At 39.7% G+C, this 25341-nt stretch overlaps 1 protein-coding gene across 1 annotated transcript in view; it reads right to left on the reverse strand.

Annotated features, from left to right (window-relative positions):
• KLHL29 (kelch like family member 29) overlaps positions 1 to 25341 on the reverse strand; it is a 425477-nt gene that overhangs the window by 64703 nt on the left and 335433 nt on the right. Inside the window, exon 6 of the mRNA XM_076332702.1 lies at positions 8406 to 8544. Coding sequence (XP_076188817.1) covers positions 8406 to 8544 — 139 coding nt within the window. The remainder of the gene's footprint in view (positions 1 to 8405; positions 8545 to 25341) is intronic.

Raw genomic sequence — 25341 nt, forward strand, 5'->3', positions numbered from 1 at the left:
TGTTCCAGGCAAACAAAATTTGGCAAGACTAGTGTAACTTATTAGGGTCAAACGCTGCCAGTTTGCACCTGCTCTATACGAAGAAAATCAGGAAAATTAATGGCTGTGAGCTCGGGCATGCACTAGCAGCTCCTGCTAATTCACCATCACAGAAATGATCATTACAAACCAAGACGAGCAACGGGATTAACGGCAAATGCTTTTGTTCACGGACAACATGGCCAGAATAAAATAAAACAAACAAAAGAGCCATGTCTCCTATATACCCTTAATGCTATTCACCGATGGAACACAATCTAATTGCTCGGTCAAGACTGTTTCTAAAGGCACGGGATCAACAGCAGCCTGTAACGCTATAGTGTCGGAGATCACAGGCGAAGGCACCAATCTGCCTCCCTGCTGAGATTTAAGAAAGAAGATGACGAGTTTGAAGATGCTGGCTTAAACAACTAGCAAGTGAATGAAGACGTGAATAGCGAGTGCCCTTGGAAGAACAGCATTTCATGACCTAGACTTTTGCTAGGGACTGAGAATAAACTGAATCTCACAAGGTACTAGTGGAGAAGTAAAAAAACTGAGCCAACTTATTAACAGCATGGGATCTAGCTTGCTTGCAAGTATCTCTGGCAGCCTAATTCAGCAAATATGTGGCAAAATAGCCTGGGGTGAGAGCTACTATTTGTTAAAGGTAAATAAAAGATGCAAGCAGGTTTTGGTGGATTATATGGTAAGGAAGATTAAAAATAAAATGACAGAATACAAACTTTATTCTCACCAAACTTAAAGCTCACCCCCTTAACCAACACCTATCTGATTTGTTTTAATGATATTTATTACACCATCAAAAACCAGCTTAGCAGAGAGCTGGCATTATGCAGCTAATAAATCTGTTTCTTAGGAATGTGGTGAAATTTATACAAGTAATTATCTAGGTAAGTCTATCCAAAGCTCTTTCTCATCACTGCAATGTCTAGAGGGAAAACAATAATAAAATAATGATAACCACAATTATTATTTATTACTACTACTATGATTATGGTAGTGCCCAAAGATCCCAATCAGCATTTCAGTAATTAGAATTAATTCTGTCAGGCACTAGTTCTTTCTCACTCAGCTACAGGGTGTTGCTAGTGCTTTTCTACGGTATACGTAGAGCCAGCCTGTGCTCTGGACATCAATGAAAGGTAATATATTGCATCACCTATGGCCACAGTATATGCGGGAAAGGGCAGGTAGCTCTTCTCTCCCCATCAATCCCTGCCCACACCACCCCACAGAACTGCTCGGAGTATTTCAGTCACCAAAGCTTAGCGCTATGCAAGCAAAAAGAGGGGATCGTGATCTGATATGATCATAACCTGGTCATATTAATTCAAATTCATTATCCCAATCCAGCAGTGGCTAATCCTTGATGATTTAAATGAAAGGAAGTGAACTGCTGATCCCTGGAGCTACCTGCGAGCACGCTGGAGTTGGAGATTTGATTACCCTCATTTTAGGCCAAGACTGGCTTTTGGAAGTGGCTCAAAAGTGACAGCTTTCAAGAACACAGCTCCAGTTTCTATGCCGTGGAAGTTTTTTTTGTTGTCTTTGATCCATTTAGCTTGAACTGCACCTCATTAGATAACCGTTCCCTTTCACCCCTAAATTTCAACACAGTCAAGCCTAGACAGGGCTGTGAGATGTAAGTAAATATACGTAGGTCACCTGCACTGGCATCTTATGAGTAGTTGTATGACAGCTGCATGGCTTGCAGATAGGTCTAGCCAGAGCAAGAGAGGTGATTAGTCTGTCATTCCTTGGATAAGATTTGCAGGATTTGGAGTTGTGTCTAGAAATTATGTGAGCCAGAAGCCCAAACTACAGTAAATAGAGATGCTGTCAATGAGGGAGAGGAGTGAGAGGTTGTGATTCTGCTTGGTGCCTCTGCAAGCTGCAGCCATTTTGGGGCAGAAGCTGAAATTCTGCGCTGCACCCCATGGCTTGAAAAGGAGCCTTTCTGTCCTCCTTGCCACGGTTTCTCTTCAGAGCAGGGCATATCGATCTGTCCCTCCTTTCAGAGCAGCATCCAGCCCAAACCACTCACCCTCCTAATCCACGGCCACGCTCGCCAGGCTGGAAACAGTCAGGCTATGATGCCTGCTACGGGTTTTGTGGCAGTTCCTTAGCCTGGCAGCCCAGCAACACCACTGAATATTTGTAAGCTGCAATTCATTTATGTGGAAGACCATACATTTTTGCTTGATGAAAACATGTTTTCCAAGACCTGGCAGCTGCAAAACTTGAAACCCAGCAGGCAGCTCCAACAGGCGGGCAGGAGTGCGGCTGCTCGGTCAGGCAGAGCAAGCGAAGCGCGCTCACGGAAAGGGGCCACCGAAAGCAGAAAGCTGTTTCCCGTGCCAGGATTTTGCGCCCAACACACAGCAATTAGTCCCTTGTTTAAGAGAAAAATGTCGTCCATAGCGTAATTTACACCTGCACCCTGGCAGTAAAGGGTGAAGAATATTTTATACTCCCAGGCAACCTCCCATTCTCACAGACTCCTTTAAACGGTTTAACAGAAACCACTGGTGCTGTCTGTCTAGGCACAATATACCTCTCCTGGCACCTGAAACAAACATCTTATTTTTAAGTCCCTATTTCTCTGTTTTCAATGAAATGTTATAATTTGTTTCCACATTCATTCTGTTCTACAATGGAGCTGAAGCATGCAGATGTAGAAATGCTGCCTGTTCCTCTCCTGGAGTTAAAAGCAAGGTTCTTAATAAGCAGGAAAACACAAAGGGGTCACTAAGAGTAGATTTTTCTTTCATCTGCTATTTCTCATTTTGGGCTTTTTACAACATAAACACAAACCAGACAGTCTGTTTTCCAGACACCTAACTGCTTTTGCAGTTTTGTCAGACTGTTTCAGATGGATAGTGGCAGGTTTCTCTGTCTTGCATCCAAATGCTGCCTTTCCACACAATGGTGTAAAGTGCAGAATGACATCTCTGTCTTCAGCATAGGTGTAAAGCAAAAGGAATTTGGTCCTCTCACCTTAAATGCTTTACTTCTCCTGCCTTCCTGCCCTGCCTTCAAACCCTAAGAGGGTATATACAACCCTATTTTAGAAAAAAATAAAAAATAAAAAATCTTAACACGTGCAAAAAGAGACAAGGTATCGTGGAAAAGCAATTTGACCATGAAGTCACTGGCTCTGCTCCTTAGCAAAAGAAGGATGAACATAACATTGCCAGATTACACTGCATCAGAAATGCCTGCTTCTTGTCACCAAATCTCTTTGTGTATGTGACTTACTGTTCTGTGCTAGTGAAATTAGGCAGCCAAGATGACTTCAAGATTAGGAAGCATCATTAAAAGCAAATCTTGAAAAGATAAAACTTGTAGGACAGGATCTGTGTATCTTTAGTAACTGACCACAGAGAAATAAAACTGAAGTCTGCTTATAAAAGCCAGCATTTTGGCCAAGAAGAGACTTTTATTTCAAGAGCTTCCTATTATTAATGTCATATTTGGTAGAGATTCCAGCACTTTGGGTTGGATTAAGAAGAAGAAAGTGGCAAATTAAAATGTTCCGGTGAAACTCTCTTTGTTATGGAAACACCAGACATTCCATTTATCCAGCAGCTGCATTTGTCTATCCCAAATGCAGCTGGAAAAAAATGATGCCTCTTCATGGGATTTTCTGTTCCTTCCTTCCTTCCAGAACACACACACATCTTCCAGCATTTCTTCTAGGGCAGATGATACAAAGACACAGAACTCATTTCTCTCCTCCCCCAAACCAAGGAGCTGTAGCTACAAGATTGACTTAAATAAGAAAATCTGTGCTCTGAGAGAGGGGCATTTTGGATACGGGGGTTTTGATGGATCCCTATCTACTTCTTTCTTTCTGTGTACATATATAAGCGTATGTATGTGACATTCAGACAAACACTAGTTTCAGGAAGGAATCATTCATGTACTTTTAGCCAACTATGATTCAGGTGTCTAATCAGAGCTGGGTGATTAGCCTTTCTCCGTGGGCAACGAAACATGAGCACTTCCAGAAGGCAATTCACGTTATTTATCATAAGGCAGGATGAATTGCCCTACGGACATTCCTGTCTTCCCTGACAACTGCAGAGGAAGCCTAGATAACCAGCTTAGGCTGGAACCCTGAAGGAAGCAACGTAACACCCATCATAAGTTTAGAGTCTAATTAAATCACCTCAGCTCTCTCTTTATTAATAGTAAAGAGGGATGGCCTCCTCCTTCATCTTTTATCTTGGGCACCTATTTTATGGTGAGGGGACTTGCCTCCTGAAGGCGTCTGTCTCCCTCTCTGTAGACTGTAGCAGCAGCCTAGAAGGTGAGGTTAGACCAAATCTGCCTTAGATGCCAACCTTGGGCCTAAATGTTGGTTGACTAACAGCAAGAGCCAAGCACCTCTCATTGCTCCAGAGGGATCTCCTACCTGCCTGCACGTAGGTACCTGAATTAGGAGAAAAGGCTCCTTCCAGAAGCATTCAAGGTGCTTCTCTTCATTGCCTGTACCATGAATTATGCCCTTGCTTTGGGAAGGCTGATTTCTTAAGTACCTAAAATACAGGTGCAAATTAGAGGCCAAAGTCAGGCAGACTGGAAGCAACTGTGGTTGGTGGTGCACTCAAAATACGTAAGATGGTATTTAGAGGACAGATCCCTATTCCAGCTGCTATTTATCATCCATTTTCTCCTGAAGTCCTATACTGCAGTAATCTTGTATGGGTCACAGTTTGAAGAAGCTGACTAACCACATGATTTCCCTAAGCGCAGATAAAGTATATCAACTCCTTTATATGCTCTATGCCTGAAGGAGCAAGCAGTAAGGCAAGTACTCAACCCCATACCTGTCATAAAGTAGGCTCGAATATTCACCACAAAAAAGAATATACTTTAAAGGGGATTTTATGAAGTGAACTTAAGGAAACCTAGCACTCCCCAAATATGTTTAATATTGTATAAAATTGTTTCTGAGGTTGTTAATGATAGCCCCACAGCCCCTGAGGTTACTGCAATACGTCCTACTGCAGGACCAGCTTTGGGCACGCACCCATCTTCACACATCCCCATCCCTCCCCTGCACCTCACTTTCGTCCCTTTGTGGGCACAGTGAAGTGGAACAGACATCAGGAACATTTCACACCCGCTGTTCCTAATACACCTAATCCTTTTCTGATGAAAATTTAGGATTTCAATCCTTTTCACTGAGATGAACGTCGAGCCCTGGCTTAGGCTCGAGTGCTGCGCAGCTCCTGACGGGGACTGGTTAACCCGTTTCCAACAGCACAGTGCTTGGTACGGTGCTGAGCTTAGGCTCAGGACTGGACTAACCCAACCTCAAAAGGACCATGCTCATATATTTAGAAGATAAATCACATGGAACAAGAACTTCTCTGGATGAGGACCAGAATGCTCAGCACATTGCAGGATTAACCATTTTCTGAGAAACTAAGGGTGTCTCAAAGTGCGCTCTCATTATCAAATTTGTTTAATAAATAATAAATAACTTTGGAATTGTTTTGGTCAGTCAAACCTGGTTATCATCTTTTCACTACAGTGCAATAAAAACAACATATTTTTTTCCCTGCTATTCCTAATTGTCATCAAATCGCCTTCCTCAAAATGGGCAATAACTCTAGTTCTGTTACGCTTTTTGTCTTTATTTTGGGTTTTTTTGAGGAGGGGATAATTGATCTTATTTGTTTTTGAACATTTCATTTTTACTCTTTTGAGACACTGCTGGCTATTCTACCATCAGATACCAACTCCAGCACACAGTGGAATCAATGGCAGAACATGAGGTTAACAATAACTAGCCTGGGGCAAAGAACAGCCGAAGTAAATACTCTGAAAGATATTCTTTTTCTGCATGTTTATATAGATGCACATAGCATCTTCATGAATAGATCATCTTCTCATTGACATTTCTGCTGACCTATTGGTGCCTTCGGTTGGAATGGCATTAGAGTTTAACCCTAGGATGCACTGATTGAAATGGCCTTTATATTATACTTAACATAAAAAGATCTCCTTTATTCTTCAATAAAAAATGCCATTCTTGTTTTGATTTCTATAATAATACAAAGATAAAAATCACATAAAGCTTAAAGTACCATCTCAAAAGAGATGCTAACAGGAGAGGATTCTAGACCTGTTGTATTTATAAACATACTGACTCGGTGAACTATAATGATTTTGTATTATTAAGGGCATGATCCTACAAAATACTGAGTGCCTCCTGCAACTTGAGTCCTTGACTTTCATTGACTTCATGGGGTTTCTAAAAGGACTAGGCTTTCCACTGCAAGTATCCTCTAAAAAGCACATCTTTAGAAATTCCACCCCATAGCCCTGAGTTTATTGTCTCGCAAAGACACATTTGCTCAGTTTACAGGTGAATATTTATTTTTCTCACCCGACAGTTTTGCAAACTCAACTAGACATCAAGCTGGATTTTTCCCTATTCAAGCATCATCATCAGTAATAAAGGTATTTTTGGCTTGGATACACCTGTGCAACTCCATTAGTCTTCATCAAGGTTACATGTGTGCAAGTGAGGTTATATATGGAAGACAACTGGGATGGAGAGACCTGACTGTGGACACAAATCGACCTCTGGATTATTTATTGCTGCTGATGATGTGAAAGAAGGCAAAAAGTGGTGAGGTTGGCAAATGGGCTAAACCTTTCACTATTTTTTTCTCGTAACACATGAGCCTTATGTGAGCAGTTGAAAGACAATAAAAGCTGAAATCTAGGGTTTTGCTTTCATAGTCTCTTTTCAGAGCATTTAAAAAGGTTTGGGTTTTTTTTTGTTTTAAATGAGCAGTGTTCAGTCTAAAGTATATCTCCATTTGATAATAAAGCAGCAACATTCCTCAGTGTGCTTCTAGAAATAGATGCTGCCTGGTGACTTCTGCACACAAGCAGATGTCTTCGCAGCAAAATCCAAATGACAGTCTTTGGCTAGTCAGTTATTGGATTTCTGTAAGCTGATTCTAAGATTTTCTTTCCCTATAGACTCTACTTCTTATCACCCTAAAAAGCATATACTGTAGCCTTAACAATTAAATGATAATGAGCAGACAGAAGAGAAAGGACAGGAGAGATCTGGCATCGCTACAGCTAGCAATCATTAGATTTACAGAGGGGAAAAGACATGCTTCCTAGGCCAACATATTTTTTATGAATAATTGATAAGGCAGTCAGCACAGTTATATCACAGAAATGTAATATATATCCATAATTATAAACCCAGCTTTGTGCAAAAGGACATAATACACTGAAAGGAGATACCAGCCAATATGCCATCCTGAAATAAAATACAGTCACTATTGTGTTAGTTGGCAAAATTTAAATACAGGATTTGAAGCAAGCAAAATGTTCTTTAATCCCATTTTTTAGCACAGTCCAGGCTCAGTCTGCTCAGGAAAATACTGCAAGGCAAAATCAGCAGCTGCATTAATTTGCTGATGATTGAGAGAAAAATGAAAGTTATCCTCACGGTTTTTTTCTCCCTACTTGCTACTCTAACTTACTAATAATACGAGAGTACCAATTTATTCCTATGCGAGTATATGAAGCATACAAATTGAAAAATCAATGTAATGGAAAAAAAAGATTATCATGCACTGTTTAGAATCAATCAGCTAGAAACAGAGGGGGGAAAATGCGAAGGCGGAGATATGATGTTTAGAAAATGTACGTATTGTACCTACCCTAAGCTAGATTGTTTGTAGGAAAAAACTGCCCTTAGTCTAACATGCAGACTGAGCTATATTTTGACCAGAAAATCACCTTATTTCCAATCTTTTCTAGAGAAATTAATCAGTTGTCTTTTCTTCTTTTAAAAGTCCCCAAATAATAAAAATATCAATCCCTTTGCCCATAAAAGCCACACAAAAGCATGTAACAAAGATTTCAGGGTGAAGGGATCACAATACTCAAAATGCTTTATTAGCACGACGTCTCAGCATCGTTCACCAGAACACTGATGGCTTATTGTAGCCCGAAGGACAGACTTCTGTCGTATGTGACAGAGTCCCTTGAAAACATCGGCAGCAATAGTTTTTAGTTGTGGTCTGAATCACCATTAGCAATTGAGTTTAAAACTTAGATGTCTCAGTGGTGGAACACTTTCTTCGGCCAAAACTGGCCTCTACTGATCAGAAATAATTACACTGTACGAGTCAGATGTGTAACAAATGGGTCTGAGTCTCAGTTTGGAAATACATTCAGAGGAGGTGGAAAGAATGGCTACTGGCTCTGTGACAGGAGATTCAATCTTCATAAACCTGCAAGAGAGGGGAGGAAAAAAAAGCGACACAAATGCGCCCTACAAAAGAACAGAGCAGATCACAGCTGGAAGGAAGGCAAACCTTTTAATCAGGTCCTTGAAATACAAGCTGCAGGAAGCTAGAACATTTTGGTGGACTTCAAACTCTTTGCCTTCAACAATAATTTTCAGGTCTGTAAACTCTTTCGCTCTGCGTTGCTGGTTCAACTCCTTCAACATTTCTGCAGAACAGAGAAGACAGACAGTGCCAGGGTTCCCATTAAGAGTTTTTTATTTTTACTTTTTACTTTTCATTTTTTTTTTTGTAAAGAAGTAGAGAAACAGGAAACAACTGATATTTTTGTCGGTAAGATTGGCTCAACACAGACAGTCAGAAGTTACAAACATAACATATTAAAAAAAGAAAAAGAAAAAGCAGGAACCAGTAGGTCTAAACAACTGAAATATATATACAGAAAAAAAGCAAAAACGATCCTAAATTTGGAAGGGTTAAAAACAAAACCAAAATATTTCAGCATCAGCAAATCAGAAACACAGAGAATGCATTATCACAGAAAAGTTAAAATAATTTGTTATAATAAAAATCAAGAGCTAATGAATTTCTATCCAAATGCAAATAAGTTTTGAACTTACTAGAATAATATTAGTAAAAATACAGTATTATGATGCAATATGAACTGGATATGGGTCAAAATAATAAAGCCACAAAACCTGCAAAAATAACTTATCCTTAACATAGTAAAAATGTGTTAAGCCTCTCAGTTAACAGAATAAAACAGCACCTCTAAATAATATATAAATTACAGTGCATAAAAAATTAGCCAAATTATCAATGCATCTTGCAATATACCTCAGCTATATAGACTACAATTGCGTATGTTTCAGAATTAGCTTAAGAGCATCCTTATGATAAAAAATAATCTCACGCAGAGAATAAATTACTGCCTTTTATAGCAATTCCCATATTTTGCACTCCAAGGATTTTTACCATCACAGCATTTTTATTTTTTAGCCTTCAATGGCTTCATTTACAGCAACAATCAACTTTCACACATCATGAAAGAATCGTAATGATTAAAATAACCTATGAAAATGTTTCCATCCTGCAATAAAGCACCTACCTTGCGTGATGCCTCCTTTTATAAAGCCTACTGGTACTAACAGAAAGAAATAACAGCATGCCACGTCTTCATGTGTGGCTGTGAACTGCTAAGCAACCTACATGTTTTATATGCTGGCTGGACTTTTGAGGGTAAGACTTCCCTCCAACTTTGCAGACCAAAGTGGCTATCTAGATGAATAATATACTTTTCACCTGGGCAATAGTCTGGCGGTTCAGAAGCCAGTGATCAAGATGATAAAAGAGCTGATTTTAAATACTAAAGGATTTTGGCTTTATTTTATGTTTGCAATAGGTCAAGGTTCTCATTTTCTCAGTGTAACACCCTGAACACATTCCTCTACAGACAGATCTGTAAATCAACAGTTCTTTACATGGAGTTTCTCCTTACACAAAGTAAAAAGGACCTGAAGAGTGTGTAACTATAACTGCGTTTAAAGCCACTGTTGGGCTTGGGCACTGGGCTGCCAAAGCATCGCCAAAGGGCCTTACAGTGAAATGAAGACTCAAATAATCCTTGTGTTCTCCTGCTTCCCCAATGAAACGCAAAGGAACCAGTTCAGCAAAGCACTAGTCATTAAACAACATGAAAGCATGTAAATATACAACTGTTGCATGATAAGAAATTGAAGTTCTCCCAAGCCCCAACATCTGTGGTACATATTTTTCAGGCCTAAGTAAATAAATGTCACCTTGCACATTTATGTCTATTTAATGGAAACACAGTAGTGTCTGAAAGGCTAATTATTCTGTGCTGAAATGGGTCAGTGCTCTCCAGAGAGCAAGCAGATCATTAGAGAGGGCACAGAAATAACAGCAGGCTTGTGTCAGGTCTATAATAGGGGAAAATAAACCACTCTGTCCTGTGGGTGCTATATCAGGGACTATTTTTAACAAATTCATCTGTGCTAAAGCACAATGATACATTTCGAGCAAAACTTAAAAAGGGGTCCGAATGTTCACTCTTCTGCAGGAAAGTTTCAGGCTTTTGCTGAAGGTGTGGTGCCTAAAGTCTGACTTGACCAGGAACGCCTCAGGCCTCGATTAAAGACCAAGGATGCTTTGGACACAAGGGGTGTTTTACCTGATTTAGGGTTAACGTGACTAAGGTCTTTGGTTTCACAGGAACAGCACCAGGTGCCTTCTTAGTTGCATATTTTTGAGGGCGATTGTGGAGGAAGCATTTTTTCATCCCTTTTCACGTATGAATGACTTTTTTTTTCTGTCTTGGTCCATTTTCCCACTTTCACTTACAGTAACTACATTTTCCTCCTGACCAATTTTCTATCATTTCATGACTTAAAGACAGTTACGTTTCCCTCTAAACTTCCTGATACTCTCTTATCCCCTACTTAATTTCACTTCTGTTTTCTGTCATTCCTCTTTTCAAATTTGCTCAACTACTGTCCTCCATCCCCATTTGTACTTTTGCTACATTCCTATTCAAAATCCTGTTCTGTGTGGCTTTGCAATCTTCCTTGCATAAGCCTTTCAAGACACGGGCTTCAACCAAGACTAAGTCATACAAGTTTAAGATTACACGTACAAAAAGGGTCAATCTCCATCTCACCTCATTCCATTTCCTCCTTTTAAAGCTCATGATCAATTATTCTTAGCGTTCAAAGAGCACAATTGTATGAATAGCAACTGCATAGATGGATCCTGTGCTCCAGGAGAGGAGAGGAGAGGAAACAGACTTTAGTTGCACTCTGAATGGGATGGGGGTTTTTGGAGGTGGGCTCAGGGTAAGCAGGATAGTAGAGACCATCCACGAACTCATGATTATGGCTGAGATTGCTGAATAACAAGACACAAAGTTCAGACACTGCAGTGATGGATGCTGTGCTCTCCATGCTATCTCCAGTATTGTGAGAGCTGGTTTGGGCATCTAAGTCCCCAGATGGCTCCCCCAGGTAATGAGCTGATTACTTGGACTTTACTGAGCACCCTTGAATTACATCCAGTCCTGCAGTTCTGGGGCATGGTTTCTATCTATGCTCTTTACACACTTCAGTGTGCTTTATACTGCATGCATTCATTAAGGGATGCAAACCAAGAAACACGGGTCTGGAGCAGTGGTGCAATCTGACTCATAAAACCCCAGAAATCAGAAGAAGCCCTAATCAGAAACTGAAGCTCCTCTTTCTCCTATAGCCATTGGGAGGCTGTAATTCCCTTCTTGTACCCCTGACTTGTTGTACTGTCCTCCACAGAGAGATGACTATGAACAGTTCTGCATTTTTTGTAGCTCAGTTTCTGAACTAGAAAGAGAAGAGGTGTGTGGAGAGGAGATGGAAGTCAGGAGACTGCGTTGATTCATCTATCTTCCTTGCTGAGGCCCCTTTGTATTACTAAATAACTAGCAGGCATTAGTATTGGACACAAGGTTATATCAGAACGGGCCCTCGTTCTCAGAGTATTTGTAATGCTCACACTGTGCTTAGCCAGGCATTAATGATTTATGAGGACTCAGGATGAGTTGCAAAACAAATTTTTTCACCAGGTAATAATGCCTGCCGATGAGTTGTAAAAGGAGAGACAACACAGTGCAGTCCTGGCAGTGAAAAATGATCTCAGCTGTCTCCTGCTAGTCCCTCTTGTGGGCTCCTCCTAATTTTCAGCATTTCCTCCAACAAATGGAATTTCCTGAAACCTTCAGAAAGGGATGTGCTGGCAATTTCCTAGTGGTTATTTATTCCTCTGGTTTCTTTGTTCTTACAGAGCGTTTTTTCTTGGTTTGCTTTTTTTCTCATTTGATTTTTTTTTTAAAGAGATCCAGGTAAAAATGAAGTGCAAGGACAGTCACAGTGCAAGGTTTCAGTAGGGTGGGCACTGATGTTCCCTCTCCTCAGCAAATCACAGCAAATGCTCTTGCATTCATAGTGCAAGGGATTTTCCTTCCAGCCCCAGGTGCACACACGCATTGGGACTGCAGAAACCAAGCCAGTCCTTTCGGTCTTCTTCATCATTACCGATGCTAAATCATTCTCAGTCAAAGACGGCTTGAATGTTTTCTTCATAAAGAAGTACACAATAGACACCCCCATGTTCCTGCATAATTACGTCAGCCATATAGCGGTTGAACCTAAAGGGGACTTGACCTGAAACCTGCAACTGAACATCTCTACAGAGCTTGTGAAAGGAAGTGCTTTCTATCTTGCCATTACCAGCCTTCATATCATTGCCTGGAGGCATTTAAACATAATCATATTGAGAGTCCCAGAGACAATATGGGCCAGAAAGTGTAAGTGACTTTCCTCAGGTCAGGAACAGAGCCAGGAAGAACTCAGAAGCTTTGATTCCTGGTCCCCAGCTCCACCCATCACACTACATTTTCTCCCTCTTAATTAATGGACAAATTACAAATTAAACTGAAGAGCCCATAAGCCTTGGATCAAATGTAGGACCAAGAACAACTGTGTAATTGTGTAGATCAAATAAAGGGAACAGAAATTATACAGTGAATCTTTTTTTTTAAAATACTTATGATCAGAAATAAAAATGAATGAAGAACTTATTCCCCAAGTTTATTTATTCTGTATTTCAAGCACAGTGGAGACTGGATACCCAGTCAAAGATCCTCTCTAATGCACATTTCTGTGGCACAATGGAAGCTCTCAGGTTTCTTTCCACTTTTAATAAAGAACTCTTTACTTAAATTCTAGTAGCTAAGGCTTTAAAAGGGGGCAGCAAGAGCTAAAATATAATGAGCTGTGAAATATGGAAGAACACTTTTTACAAACAGTGTTTTTTAAAATTTGCTTGGAAAAACTACCCTATTATAAAACTGAAAAGGCTAATTGATGAAACATCACTAATTATTCTTGTGAAGAACATGCAAGAGACCAGTGCTTGCCCAGACAGCCTCATGCTTTCATGATTGGGACAGAAAATGTGGGAAAGCCAAGAAAAGTTACCAGAAGGAAAATCCAATTACTTTCTTGCCTTAATAAGTAAGGAGATTAATTTCCAAGGTTATGCTCTAGTTAAGTAAAACAAACATTTTAACCATTAAATGCCAGCACTGCACACACTTGCTTATTTTGATAGACAGTGGTAGAGAGTGTGTAGCTACAAGAAATTAAATTATGAAGCAAAAGACCTAGCAGTCAAATAAGAGTTACGAGTGACGGGCAAGTGTGTACCATGGCAAGCCTGTCCTACTGAACACACAAATACTCATGATTTTTCGCCAGTTTTGACAAGTCTCTCTTTCTCCTCACCGCTACGCCCACAGACACACAGAGAACCCCAATGCCTGGAGAGTGTCACCATAAACTGCTCCATCTACCCTTGTGCTGTTGATATGTAGCTTGACAAATACACCATCAACTATGGCAGCTTCCATGTGGTGTGAAAACAAGTACACACCTCTGGAGAACAGCTTCCTCCTTGGGACTGAGAACAAGAAATAGGTCCCTTATTCTCTTTTGGCCTGAAACGAAATAGCAATAGAGAAAAAGAGGAATGGGCAAAGCCTTGTGGGAATCATTAACAGATGAGGATGTCTCAGATACTATCCTGTGATTTTCAGTTTCCTTCCTGGACCCTAAAAATTAAACATCCAGTTATCTGGACTGCCTCTGTAGTCAAGCAGAGACAGAAACATGTCTCCTGTACAACCCAGCCCCTTCTGCGTGCTCAGCCAGGTAGGATGCACTGCCACGGCCTTCTCTCCCCAGGGATTACGAAGGGAGATTAGATAATTAGCTGAGACTAGACACTCATTTTTTTTTGCACAGAAGGTGAGAATTAATCTCCTGCAGATAAATACTTTCACTTTTTCCTTTTGAATCTCAATTCCAGTTGAGCTTCTTCATCAAGAGCAGAAGGAGAACGGGGCATAATGAAGCTGGGACTTGCCTATATGAGGATCCTTCATTGGTGAGATGGGGGAGTGTGCTGGTTTTGGCTGGGATAGAGTTAATTTTCTTTGTAGTAGCTAGTATGGGGCTGTTTTGGATTTGTGCTGGAAACAGTGTTGATAACACAGGGATGTTTTCGTTACTGCTGAGCAGTGCTGACACAGAGTCAAGGCCTCTTCTGCTTCTCACCCCACCCCACCAGTGAGTAGGCTGGGGGTGCACAAGAAGTTGGGAGGGGACACAGCCGGGACAGCTGACCCCAACTGACCAAAGGGATATTCCACACCATATGACGTCATTTCAGCATATAAATCTGGGGGAAGAAGAAGGAAGTGGGGGACGTTTGGAGTGATGGCGTTTGTCTTCCCGTCACCGTTACGCGTGATGGAGCCCTGCTTTCCTGGAGATGGCTGAACACCTGCCTGCCGATGGGAAGGAGTGAATGAATTCCTTGTTTTGCTTTGCTTGTGTGCATGGCTTTTGCTTTCCCTATTAAACTGCCTTTATCTCCACCCACGAGTTTTCTCATTTTTACTCTTCTGATTCTCTCCCCCATCCCACCAGGGGGGATTGAGCGAGCAGCTGTGTGGTGCTTAGTTGCCAGCTGAGGTTAAACCATGACAACTCCCTAGTGAAGACAGAGCATATGCTGATGGAGAGGTATCATTGCTGGCACAGTTACACCAACCTCTGAACAAAAGGCAATGAAAGTCATCTTCTGCTGGGTTTTGTCAGCACAGCAATGTGAAATGCAAGGTGTGAAGTTGTCATACTCCGAGCTGATACAGCTACGGCAGTAGGACTTTGTAGTGCAGACCAACCTGTCTAGATCTTAGTCTTGTTGACACTGTTATACACCTGTGCTGCTAAAGAAAACAGTAACAGATGCTGGAGAGTGGGAAAATATTTTTAAACCCCATACTGAACACCACATATGTGGCTGTGTATGATAATTCTACTCAAAGGATTGTTGGCAATGAGATGCCCCATTGCGCTAAATAATTTTTCATTGTTCACACAAACAAATTCTCCTCACCTTATTATGATGAGAAAGGGTCAATAAAGTGAGCTGCAGTGACTACTCACTTGAGGAAGACAACTACAACTTTATGTGTAAATGGAGCCTTTCTAAATGTATTAAAAACTCAGGGAAGTCACAGTATCATGTTTTGAAACCAATTTTCAGGCCATTATCATCACTAGAACTGACATTAGGAGGTACCTCAAAGGTGCCTTCACGCATTACAGGGTTGATATTTCCCTATGTTGGGCTGTAGAACTATTTCAACGTATTTTCTGACTATATTCAGAGATTAACCACACCCCTAACTTCTAGATAATCTACTTTAAATGCAACTTCGGAGAGATTTTGGCATCACAGCTATGCATAAAAATAATAAAAAAGGGAGTTTGGGGGCTAGAATGCCTTTGCTGCTTTGATTTATAAGGTAACGTCTTCTATGGTATCCATGCATGCTAATTTATAATCATACAGGGTTACAAATGCACAGTGAGTGTATGTGACTGGCTTTGAAAATGAACTGCATTTACATTACATATATGGATGCACAGAAAGAATGAGAAAAAATATGGAGACAATCTGATCTCTTTAGTTTTCCAACACAGGCTGCGATCCACGCAAGGACAAGCAGCAAGACCAAAGGATCCAGCATAAAAATACTCACTGAGATGTTGAGACAAAGATGCAGCTTCCTACATCAGGATCTGCTGGCGTTTTTTTTCAGGATTCACCCCTGATTAAATATAAAGTTGGCTGCAGCCTGTTCTATATTGGCCAAGGCAAACAAACCCCAGGGGATCCCAGCAAATTGCCAGCCTGGCCCCCTGTTCCATATATAACATGCCACTATTTCAGTTAGCACCGTAACTTGATTTCCAGGCAGACAATAATTTTCTCTGGAGACAAAATGAGAGAGAGAGACAGGCAGAAAGAGAGGGGAAAAAAAATGTGAGCGCTGGAAATGCAGAATAGCCCAGATTCAAAGAGAAATTTAGTTCTGATTGTTTTATTTACCAGCAGGCAGCCCTGAATATCAATACGCACTTAAGGGAAGGCTAAAATATTTATTACTACGTGATCTGGGATGGATTCAGTATTATCCTAATTGCTTGTAGCAGAAGACTAGCAGACAGCTTTTAGACCTTTTTGATCTCTTTATGTAGTGCAAGGCATTAGCTAAACGTTTCCTAGTTTTGAAGGCTTTGAACAAGAAGCACCCATCTGTGAAACCGATAGTGTAATCAACAGGCTCCCCGACATGTCAGCAATAGTCAAACGCTGACCAGTTTTGGTGGTGTAAGAACAAAAGCTGTGAATTGTGTATTAACAGCAATCAGTCACAGGCGTGTGCATACGTACAGCCAGCAAACAAAGCGCTTGCTTTCCAAAATAAGAAAATAAGAAAAGACATGTTTCTGAAAATAAATCAGTGATGCATCCAGGACAAATTGCATGTATTATAGTAAAAAAAAAAGAACACAACTGTAAGGTGTAACACTTGACAATCAAAGATTTCAAAGCACTGAACATACATTAATTAGCAAGGAGTGGGGGGTTCCTTTGCCGATTTTAAACAAAGGCAGTGATGCCCAGTTTCAACAGGGACAGGATTTAATTTTTTCTTAAAATGTACGTAAGTGTAATCAACACAATTCTTTGAAATAAATCCATCTTTACTGACCAGTGGCAATGCACCTATTTTCTAACATTCATGTACTGCAGTATATGAATGAAAGCATAATGAAACCTAATGAAACATAGTGAAGCCTAATGAAAGCAAATAAAACCAACTGAAATCTTTGGCATTGAAATCTCACCCTTTCAGAAGATATTATACATAATCTAAAAATAATAAAGTAAAGTACTAAATCTAAGTATTTAGGCCTATACACTCAGTAGATGGCTTAGTACTGGGCATATGTTACGCACGGGGTTAAATGCATGACAGCATCTCTTGGTCCATCAGGCATCTCATATGGTAGAGAACTGTTCTTTTGGTACAGACTGTGTCTCCACAATGAGACCCAGTGATTCGTTACACTATCAGAATAGACTAGTGTAATCAAATAATGTAAAATAAAAGAATGAAAACACTGCCAGTCAACTCTAGGACCTCCCTCGGGGTATTCTGCAACCTGACAACTCTTCTTCAACAACTGGCTCCCTGCTCTACAGCTTCAGCACATGTCGGTGGCTGCACTCATGTCCACTCACGGTTACAGAAGAAATAATAATAATGATAAATACAAGGCTGTTAACTTCCCTCATAATCATAAATGACAACAGGTTTGGAAAAAATGATAAATAAGCTACTTTTTGTGCCCCATGAGCTGGGGCATGATTGCAGAGACATCTGAAGGCACAAAAACTGGCAGTGGTAGCGGGGGAAAGTGGGAGGAAGGAGCAGGACTGAGTGGCTGGGGAGGCAGCTTGGTCTCAGAGAAACAGCCCTCTAACTTCTGTGTGGTTTTTAGCTTCAGAAACATGGTATCATGTTAAAAAAGCCGTAATTTGTGTCAGATTTTCTTTGAACATCTCCCTACTTATAACATTTTCAAATCTCTAGATTATACCTGTCCTAAAGATGTGAAAGACTTAATAATTTATCTTTTTTCCTTCTTTTATAAGCACTGTAAAGTTTTCATAGTTTAACAATGTTTTGTAAAATGTCCTCCTCACTTCTGCCTAACTCATGTTTCCCCTTAATAGAGTAAACCTTGATTTTTAAAACTTGATTTTTAAACAGACTTTTTGGAAGGTATTGTTGTTAATATTAAGTATTTTTGTATAAACCCTAGCAAAGTCACTTCCTAGTATCCATGTTGCATGAATAGTGAGTTTGTACAGTATGGCAAGAGAATATGAGCTGTGACTGGCTGATAATGTAAGAAACCATTTAACTGCAAATGTTGTTTATGTTCAGAGAGGAACAAGTTATGAGGCAGTGTTTAAGTAGCTGCCTTACCAAACTCCGAATAAAAAAAAAAAGACATTTTTAAGAAGTCTGTTGAGATTAAAGGACAAAGATTTATTTAATGAGTATTAAAATTTATGGGCTCTCTAAGAATTAATCAAGCTTATAAAGACTATTTTGAGAGCTGAATGGCTTTCACATAATGAAGATGTTTGATAAGACTTGGCTAGAACATTTCAAATACAAACGAAAACAAGGGGACACCTCAGAAAACATGGTGATTAATTCAAAATTTCAACTGTGAAGGCAATATACAAATTTCACAATCATTTCATAATCTGAAAATGCTACTAAGACCAACCCGCAAAGGTGCTGAACCTATGAAAGGATGACAACAGGCAATTTTGAATCTAGACAAGCATGAAAGCAGCATGTTTTTCTCCTTCTGTGTAGTTATGGAAACAGAGAGATATAAAACCCCTCCTAACTGAACAAGGGCTTTTTTCCTCTCTCTGCTCCCATTCGCAACTTTACAGCTGTCACCACAAGTCATCCCGCTCGCTCCTGCAAGCCAGCAGGCAGCAGGCAGGCATCTAAGGCGAGGAGAGAACAAAAGAGGCTGCAATACAGCTTCAGTTCAAATGACAGCCTCACCAGGGCTCCAGCTTGCACCGGGAAGACAAAGTTGTAAAGTTTTATGAAAGAATTGAAGTAAATTTCTTTTCTAGAGGTCTTAGCGGGAAAGCAAAGATCTCTTTTAATTTGAGATACTAGCAGCTTCTCTTGCTAATGACCAAAATATCTAGACCAATAACTCCCCAATGGTAGTTTGCAGGATGACAGGGGTCCATAAAGCCACTTGTGCTGTTCTGAAAAGCCATATACAGAGTAAAACATTAACTGTTTCCAGTTTTGAATCTGAGTGTTAAAGACAGTGAAATGTAAGAAACGTCGAGGGCTGACATGTATCTTTGAAAGACGTTGTTGAAACCATTCAGTTCTTGAGATGAGACATGCTACAGCTTTAGGTAAACTGAAAATAACGGGATTAATTTAGATAGAGGATTCTTGATGGGAATTGATTTGTCTGTCTCACAATGAAAATCAGAAACACGCTGACGCAGATGATGTAGAAACTTTCTTTGGTACACTGGACTTAGGGAAAGTCACATTAGTATTCCCATTCATTCGTTTCTTGGGCTTAAACTAGAATGTAATCCAGAGTGCCAAATTTAAAATATGGAAATAGATGTCCATCCACAAGCTATTTTACGGATCCGTGACACACTAAAACAGGGCTTACTACTAATTTGGAGAAGAGGGTTGCCTATGAGGTCCTCTCAAAGGGCAGATGCTTTCTTGTAGCCTTAAATTCAGTGATGAAATCTCCAAAAAGGAACATACAGAACTGGCAATGAAATAACCACTGTTTATCATCTGTGGTCTTTTTAATTTTTATTTTGCATTCTTCAGGAACAAAAGAGTTGGTGATTATTTACTTTGTCTTCAATGATATTTTGCCCTATGACACAGAGTAGAACCCGGTGTCTCGAACTAGTGTGAACTGTGTGTCTGAACTGGTTCAGGAGAAATAATTATTACAATTTTGTTTATAATTTCTCATTTCTCTAGACCATTAATTTTCATATATCATATACATATTTATGAAAATTGCGGTACTTTTAATTAACTATATGGTATTAGCAGCTTATATGTACAAATGAACAACCCTGGGAACAAACTCATTAAAAATCTATGGCTAAACATCAAAGGCTTTGGGATTTCACCTCTCGCATACTTGCCCTCTCCCCGCTCCGGCAGCAGAAGGCTAACATGTATTTAAAAAGAACAAATATCTACCTGTGCAAAAGCTGCCCTTTACATTTCACAGGAAATGACAACATTTCAAAAGTTGGTTTTGTCTTCCCAAGTATCTGTGACCCTTTCTGTGGACTGAAGATTTCATATACAGGGTTTTAAAAATGAAAATTGTTCTTAATTTTATGTTTTTCATTTGTATGTACATTTTTACATTGCTTAATAAAATGTCATTAATAGTGACAATATGGCACAACTGTCATCTCTCACTGCGCTGACGTCTTTAGGTTAGTTTGGAAGCATTTTTCTAGGTCATTATTTTTAATTAATACAATGAATCAGTATATTTTTATTTAAAATGTCAAACTGTTTTAATCATAACACAAATATGAAACATTGACCTAGAAGATAAGATGTTTCTCTGGTACTAAATAGCAACAACGTAATTACAAGTATGACATTCTAAAATGAAAATAGAGTATTTGACCATTTTACATCTTAATGAACTATCATATCTACTTGCTATTTAAATTTTATTAAACTGGGTAACAAATATAAAATACATTTTGAGACAACATCTCTCGTAACAAATTCTGGAAATACGTACCTTGTTAATGATGGTTAAATGGCTTTTCTAATTAGTGTGATTTGGAAAAGACCTCTGATTGAAACGGTGTCTTACAGCAAAAAATAGTTTCAAGGACAATTTATTTCAGTGAAGACACTGTCAATACTACATCGGGTGGTAGCTATTTATCTGTATCAGAGCTTGCTTTAACTCACGTCTGTGCAGTAACTAGTAGAGTTAAACTGATGCAAAGCCCTTGTAGGTGACACTACGTGTTTACCAGTTCTAACCAACACACCAGTTTAACTGAGAACAGAATTTGGTTCCCACCACTGTACTGCAAAATCAATACAGTTATACAGACACACGCTTGCAATACCATCAAAGGAGCATTGTTTCTTGATTTCCCGACACTTCTTAATGTTAATTTTCTAGTCAGCTTAACTTAAGTCTTGGGTTTTGTTTAGTTTTCCTTTTTTCCTTTAACTCTTACATCTTTATTCTTCAACTCCCTCTTGTACACTTGTGATTTTCTCCTAGCAGTATTTTTTTAAAGGTAGTAATATATCATTGAAGAATGTGATTAAGATAATTTGGTGCATTCCTAAGGACATTAAATTGCTAGGCCGAAGTGTAATTTGGGTAGGCTGCAACTTTTTTAAAAAAATACATAATGCTGTAAGTGCAAAATAAAACTGAAGATGAAGCATCAGCTCTGGGGTCCTGATCTGCAGGAACGCTAAGAAATGAAAAAAACCCAGAAGATTTAGATTAAATTTTGCAAAATGCTCAAGTAACTTTTGAGCCTGGCACTTGCAAATTTAACCTATCTATAATTTGTCATAAAGAAAAACAATGATTCCTCCTGAAATAATAGGGTCAAACTGCCTTGACTAATCTAAGTAATGTCAAAGGTTAAAAACATAAAGCTGGAAGGAAAGTACCTACTGTGTAAAACAGCCATTCATCAGAGCTTTAAATCTCTGCTTGTTCTGCAGGGAATAGTCTGCAATGACAACTTCACATAGAAATAAGACATCCCCTTTTGTAGGGGACTATACAATTCTTGTCTTAATCACACAAATTTTATATCATTTTAACACCAATCTTTAATACTGGTTTAAGTAAAAGAAGTCAGAGTTCAGAACTGGAAGTGTGAACTCTAGCTATTCTTATGGTTTTTTCCTCTGTAGTTGATGGACCCAAAAAGTAGCCCAAACCACTTCTTTCATGGTCTTTATTATTCAATCTATAAATGAGAAAAATGAATATAACTCAACTGTGGAGTATTGCATAGAGCTTCTAGAAGGGAAAAAGATATTCAATAAATGACTCAGTTTGACTCTACTTGAAGAACAACCCTTTTCAAGTCCTTTTTGAAAGCAAAAAGAGAATATGGTTGCTGTACACTCACACATTTGGTGGTGCATTGAAACAATGTCTTCCCTATGCCAAAAATTAGAAAGCCACAAAGATTTCCAGTATGTTGAACTTAAAAAAAAAGTCGCTTTTTTTTTTTAATACGTAACAAGCCAGCTGCTGTAGATCTGTATGGAATCTACTGTCAAACGAGGCTGCTGATTATATTTTTGGGTTATTTTCTTTTTTTCTTGGAAGAGGGCCAACTAGACTTATAGGCAAAATTCAGAGGAGTGAAGCTAGGAGTAAACCTAGTGAAAAGACATCTTGGAGCAGGATAACCATAACAAAGTAAGATTGTAAAGCAGGAAAATAAATTAAAAAAAAGAAAAAGAAAGGACCTGGAGTTTCAAGGGACCGTGCCAAGCCATAGAAAATGGAAGGCATGTTCTTAAGTGCCAAAGGTAGAGGTCAAGACCACAATGAAAATCTGATACTATTAACTGTGCAAAGCAGGGTTGTTTCAGGACTGTGCCAGTGGCAGAAATCAGCCTGCAAACAATCAAAGAGGTTGTTTTATGTCATGAAAAACACATACTACCTCACATACACATACTAAAAGTGATTCAGGAGCATTAATAGCTCTTATGCTGGAGTTAAATCCTCATAGACCAGGCTAATTCTAAAATAATGCAAGTATAAAAGATTTTAAATAGCTACACAACTTCCTAAGTGACAGGTATGAAGAGAGACACCCTCTGCTACATTGGACCTTCCTCAAAGAGACTTTTTTCCTCCCATGAAAACAGAATTATAACTATGCAGCTGTGGCAGATGTTAGTATATGAATATTTATATATCCAGAGGATATTCTGGTCTACCTCACCAGGCATGTTAATATTTGAATAGATTAATCAAAGCACTGAGTTCACGGAGCAAACTGCCCCCTTACCTCCTCATAGATGGATGTGGTTCATATTCTGAATGATGAGATGCTCCTGATGTACTCAGCCCCAAAGCTCATGCCTGCATCACCTCATCGGGTACCTCTGGACCACAAAAGGGAGTGCAGGGTAGCAGCGCTGGGTTTTGAAAGGACCCAGGGCATGATGGAAAAACAGCACAACAGAGCGCGGTGATGTGTGAGCATCACTAGCTCAGGACCAAACGCAGGCTGGTCTGATGGTGCTGTGCTTAAGCTTATAGCTCATCCCTCTAGGAAGGACTTCCAGCTGTCCCAGTGGCCTGCACATGTAACTAGCCTGCACTTGGACCTGTGACAATAAAGTCCTCCCGGCACAGTACAGCACAGTTTGCCCCATCAACTTAAGTCTCCTTTAACTCAAACCACTCTAAATCACCCTTCTGGCATCTAAAGCAAACCACCACATGTGTCCCGAAGCATTGGCCATGATGGGTTGGTGGAAACTTCAGCAATAAACCTTAAATGCATTTTTTTCATGGAACTATAGAAAATTTAGAGTTTGCATGACTAGTGGTAACACAACAAAACTTTTTAAACCAGAACTGAACTAAGTTTCCTTTTTTAGAAACACGTTATGTAGACACTCACACACACACGAAAGGCGCTGACATTACTGTGGGAGGAATCTGAATGGCATTAAAGCAAGACTACACTTCAGATTGCTTTTCATGCCTTAAAAACCAGCAAAGGAGAACAATGTACTGTACATGCCTATTCATTTCTACTGGACTGGAAAGTAACACAAATCTTGCCCTTTTATCAATTTCAAGTTGAAGTATTTATTTTGTATACCCATTTTTAAGTTTATAACTTCACATATATGATATACGTGCACTGGCAATATATGTTGTTAACTCAGTCTTATTTCCCAGTATCAATGGTATCGCATGCGGATCAATGTTTTTAATAAGAAGAATCACAGCTGTCCTTGAGTGATGAAAAAATAACTGAGCTATCTTTATTAAAATCTTTACTCTTTTTTTTTTTAAATGAGAAGTGGGGCATTCTTGGAAAATCTACAAAATATTTAAGGAAAACATCTGAGCAGGTTGCTTTTTCTCAAGGCTGGGAAATGCTAGAAAGATCTTTGATGTGTCAGCTTTGACAGTTGTTTCAGTCCACCTCTGTTAGCATTGCAGCAGACGGCTGAGGATGCGATTGCTTTCCTTGCGCTCACCAGTCCCTCAGGTAGAGGACAGGAGAGCACTCCTCAAAATACTGCTTATTAAAGTTGAATTGTGATAAACACACTTGCATACTTCTACACAGGGTACATATTTTGGGCTGAAATTAATCAAATCTACATTTAGCTGTGTAAAAGGCATTTAGCCTTAACTTCGTTATCCAGGCTCCTTCCGCAGATGGAGAAAGGCATCTCCAGAGGGAGAGTCTTCTTGCTTCCTTGGACATCTGTTTCAGCACAGCTGGGTTTCCCTCAGGATTGTCCATCTCTCTCTATTAAGTACAAAGGAAGGCTAGCTGATTAGCTTTGATTAACCATCCATATTTTTCAACTCCTTTGATCCAGCTGGGTTGACTCTCATCAGGCAGAGATTGCTGAGGGCTGCCCGCATCACTCCCAGTGGATGGGGAGCACCCGGCACTGGAGCCACTGGCATGAAGGACACCGTGCACATGCTGACAGCTTATTAGGACAAAGAGAGGTCTCCTGGTCTGGGGAAGATCGGCACGTGACTTTTTTCGCTATTTGGGAAGTCACCGGGAGGAATGAAGGGGCTTCTGAAGCCATAAAAGCTCTGAAAGCTCTGAAAGAAAAAGCATGGGAATTGAATGCAAAGAGGGAAAGGGGAATTCAAATAGAAAGAGAAGGAAGTTTAGGGTTTACTTTTGACAACCAGGCCGCTGGTCTGGGCATAACAGAGGTGGAAAACAACCCAAAGGCTGGATGACTGCTTTTGAATAGTAGCTACATAAAAGCAAACCTTAACTGGTGCTGTTTTGTTCCTGGCCTATTCTGGCGCAACTTTCATTACAAAATCACCATTCAGAGCCTAGGAATATTTGCCATCCAAAATCATGTTGAAGAAATAGAGTAATAATTCATATATCCATAGAGACTGAGGAACCACAGTAGCATATCAAAGTGAGGAGAAAGAGCTAGATATGCATAGGAGGCTATTTATTTATTTAAAAGTATGCAGGAAAGGTTGTCTTTAGTCTGAACTACTTCTGCCAAAAAATAATAATTTGAATGAGCACCGAATGAAGGGCAACTTAAGACTTTGATCTCTTTATGTGTTTATGCCACCCCACTGCTTGATGGCTTCACCGTTCCCTGCCACATGCTGCTGGCTAATTTTCTTAGGAGCCGCTACTCATCCCTGGTCACATCCTCAGCTGCGGTTGG

The sequence above is a fragment of the Aptenodytes patagonicus genome, chromosome 3, assembly GCF_965638725.1.
Source record: "Aptenodytes patagonicus chromosome 3, bAptPat1.pri.cur, whole genome shotgun sequence".
Taxonomy (NCBI): Eukaryota; Metazoa; Chordata; class Aves; order Sphenisciformes; family Spheniscidae; genus Aptenodytes; species Aptenodytes patagonicus.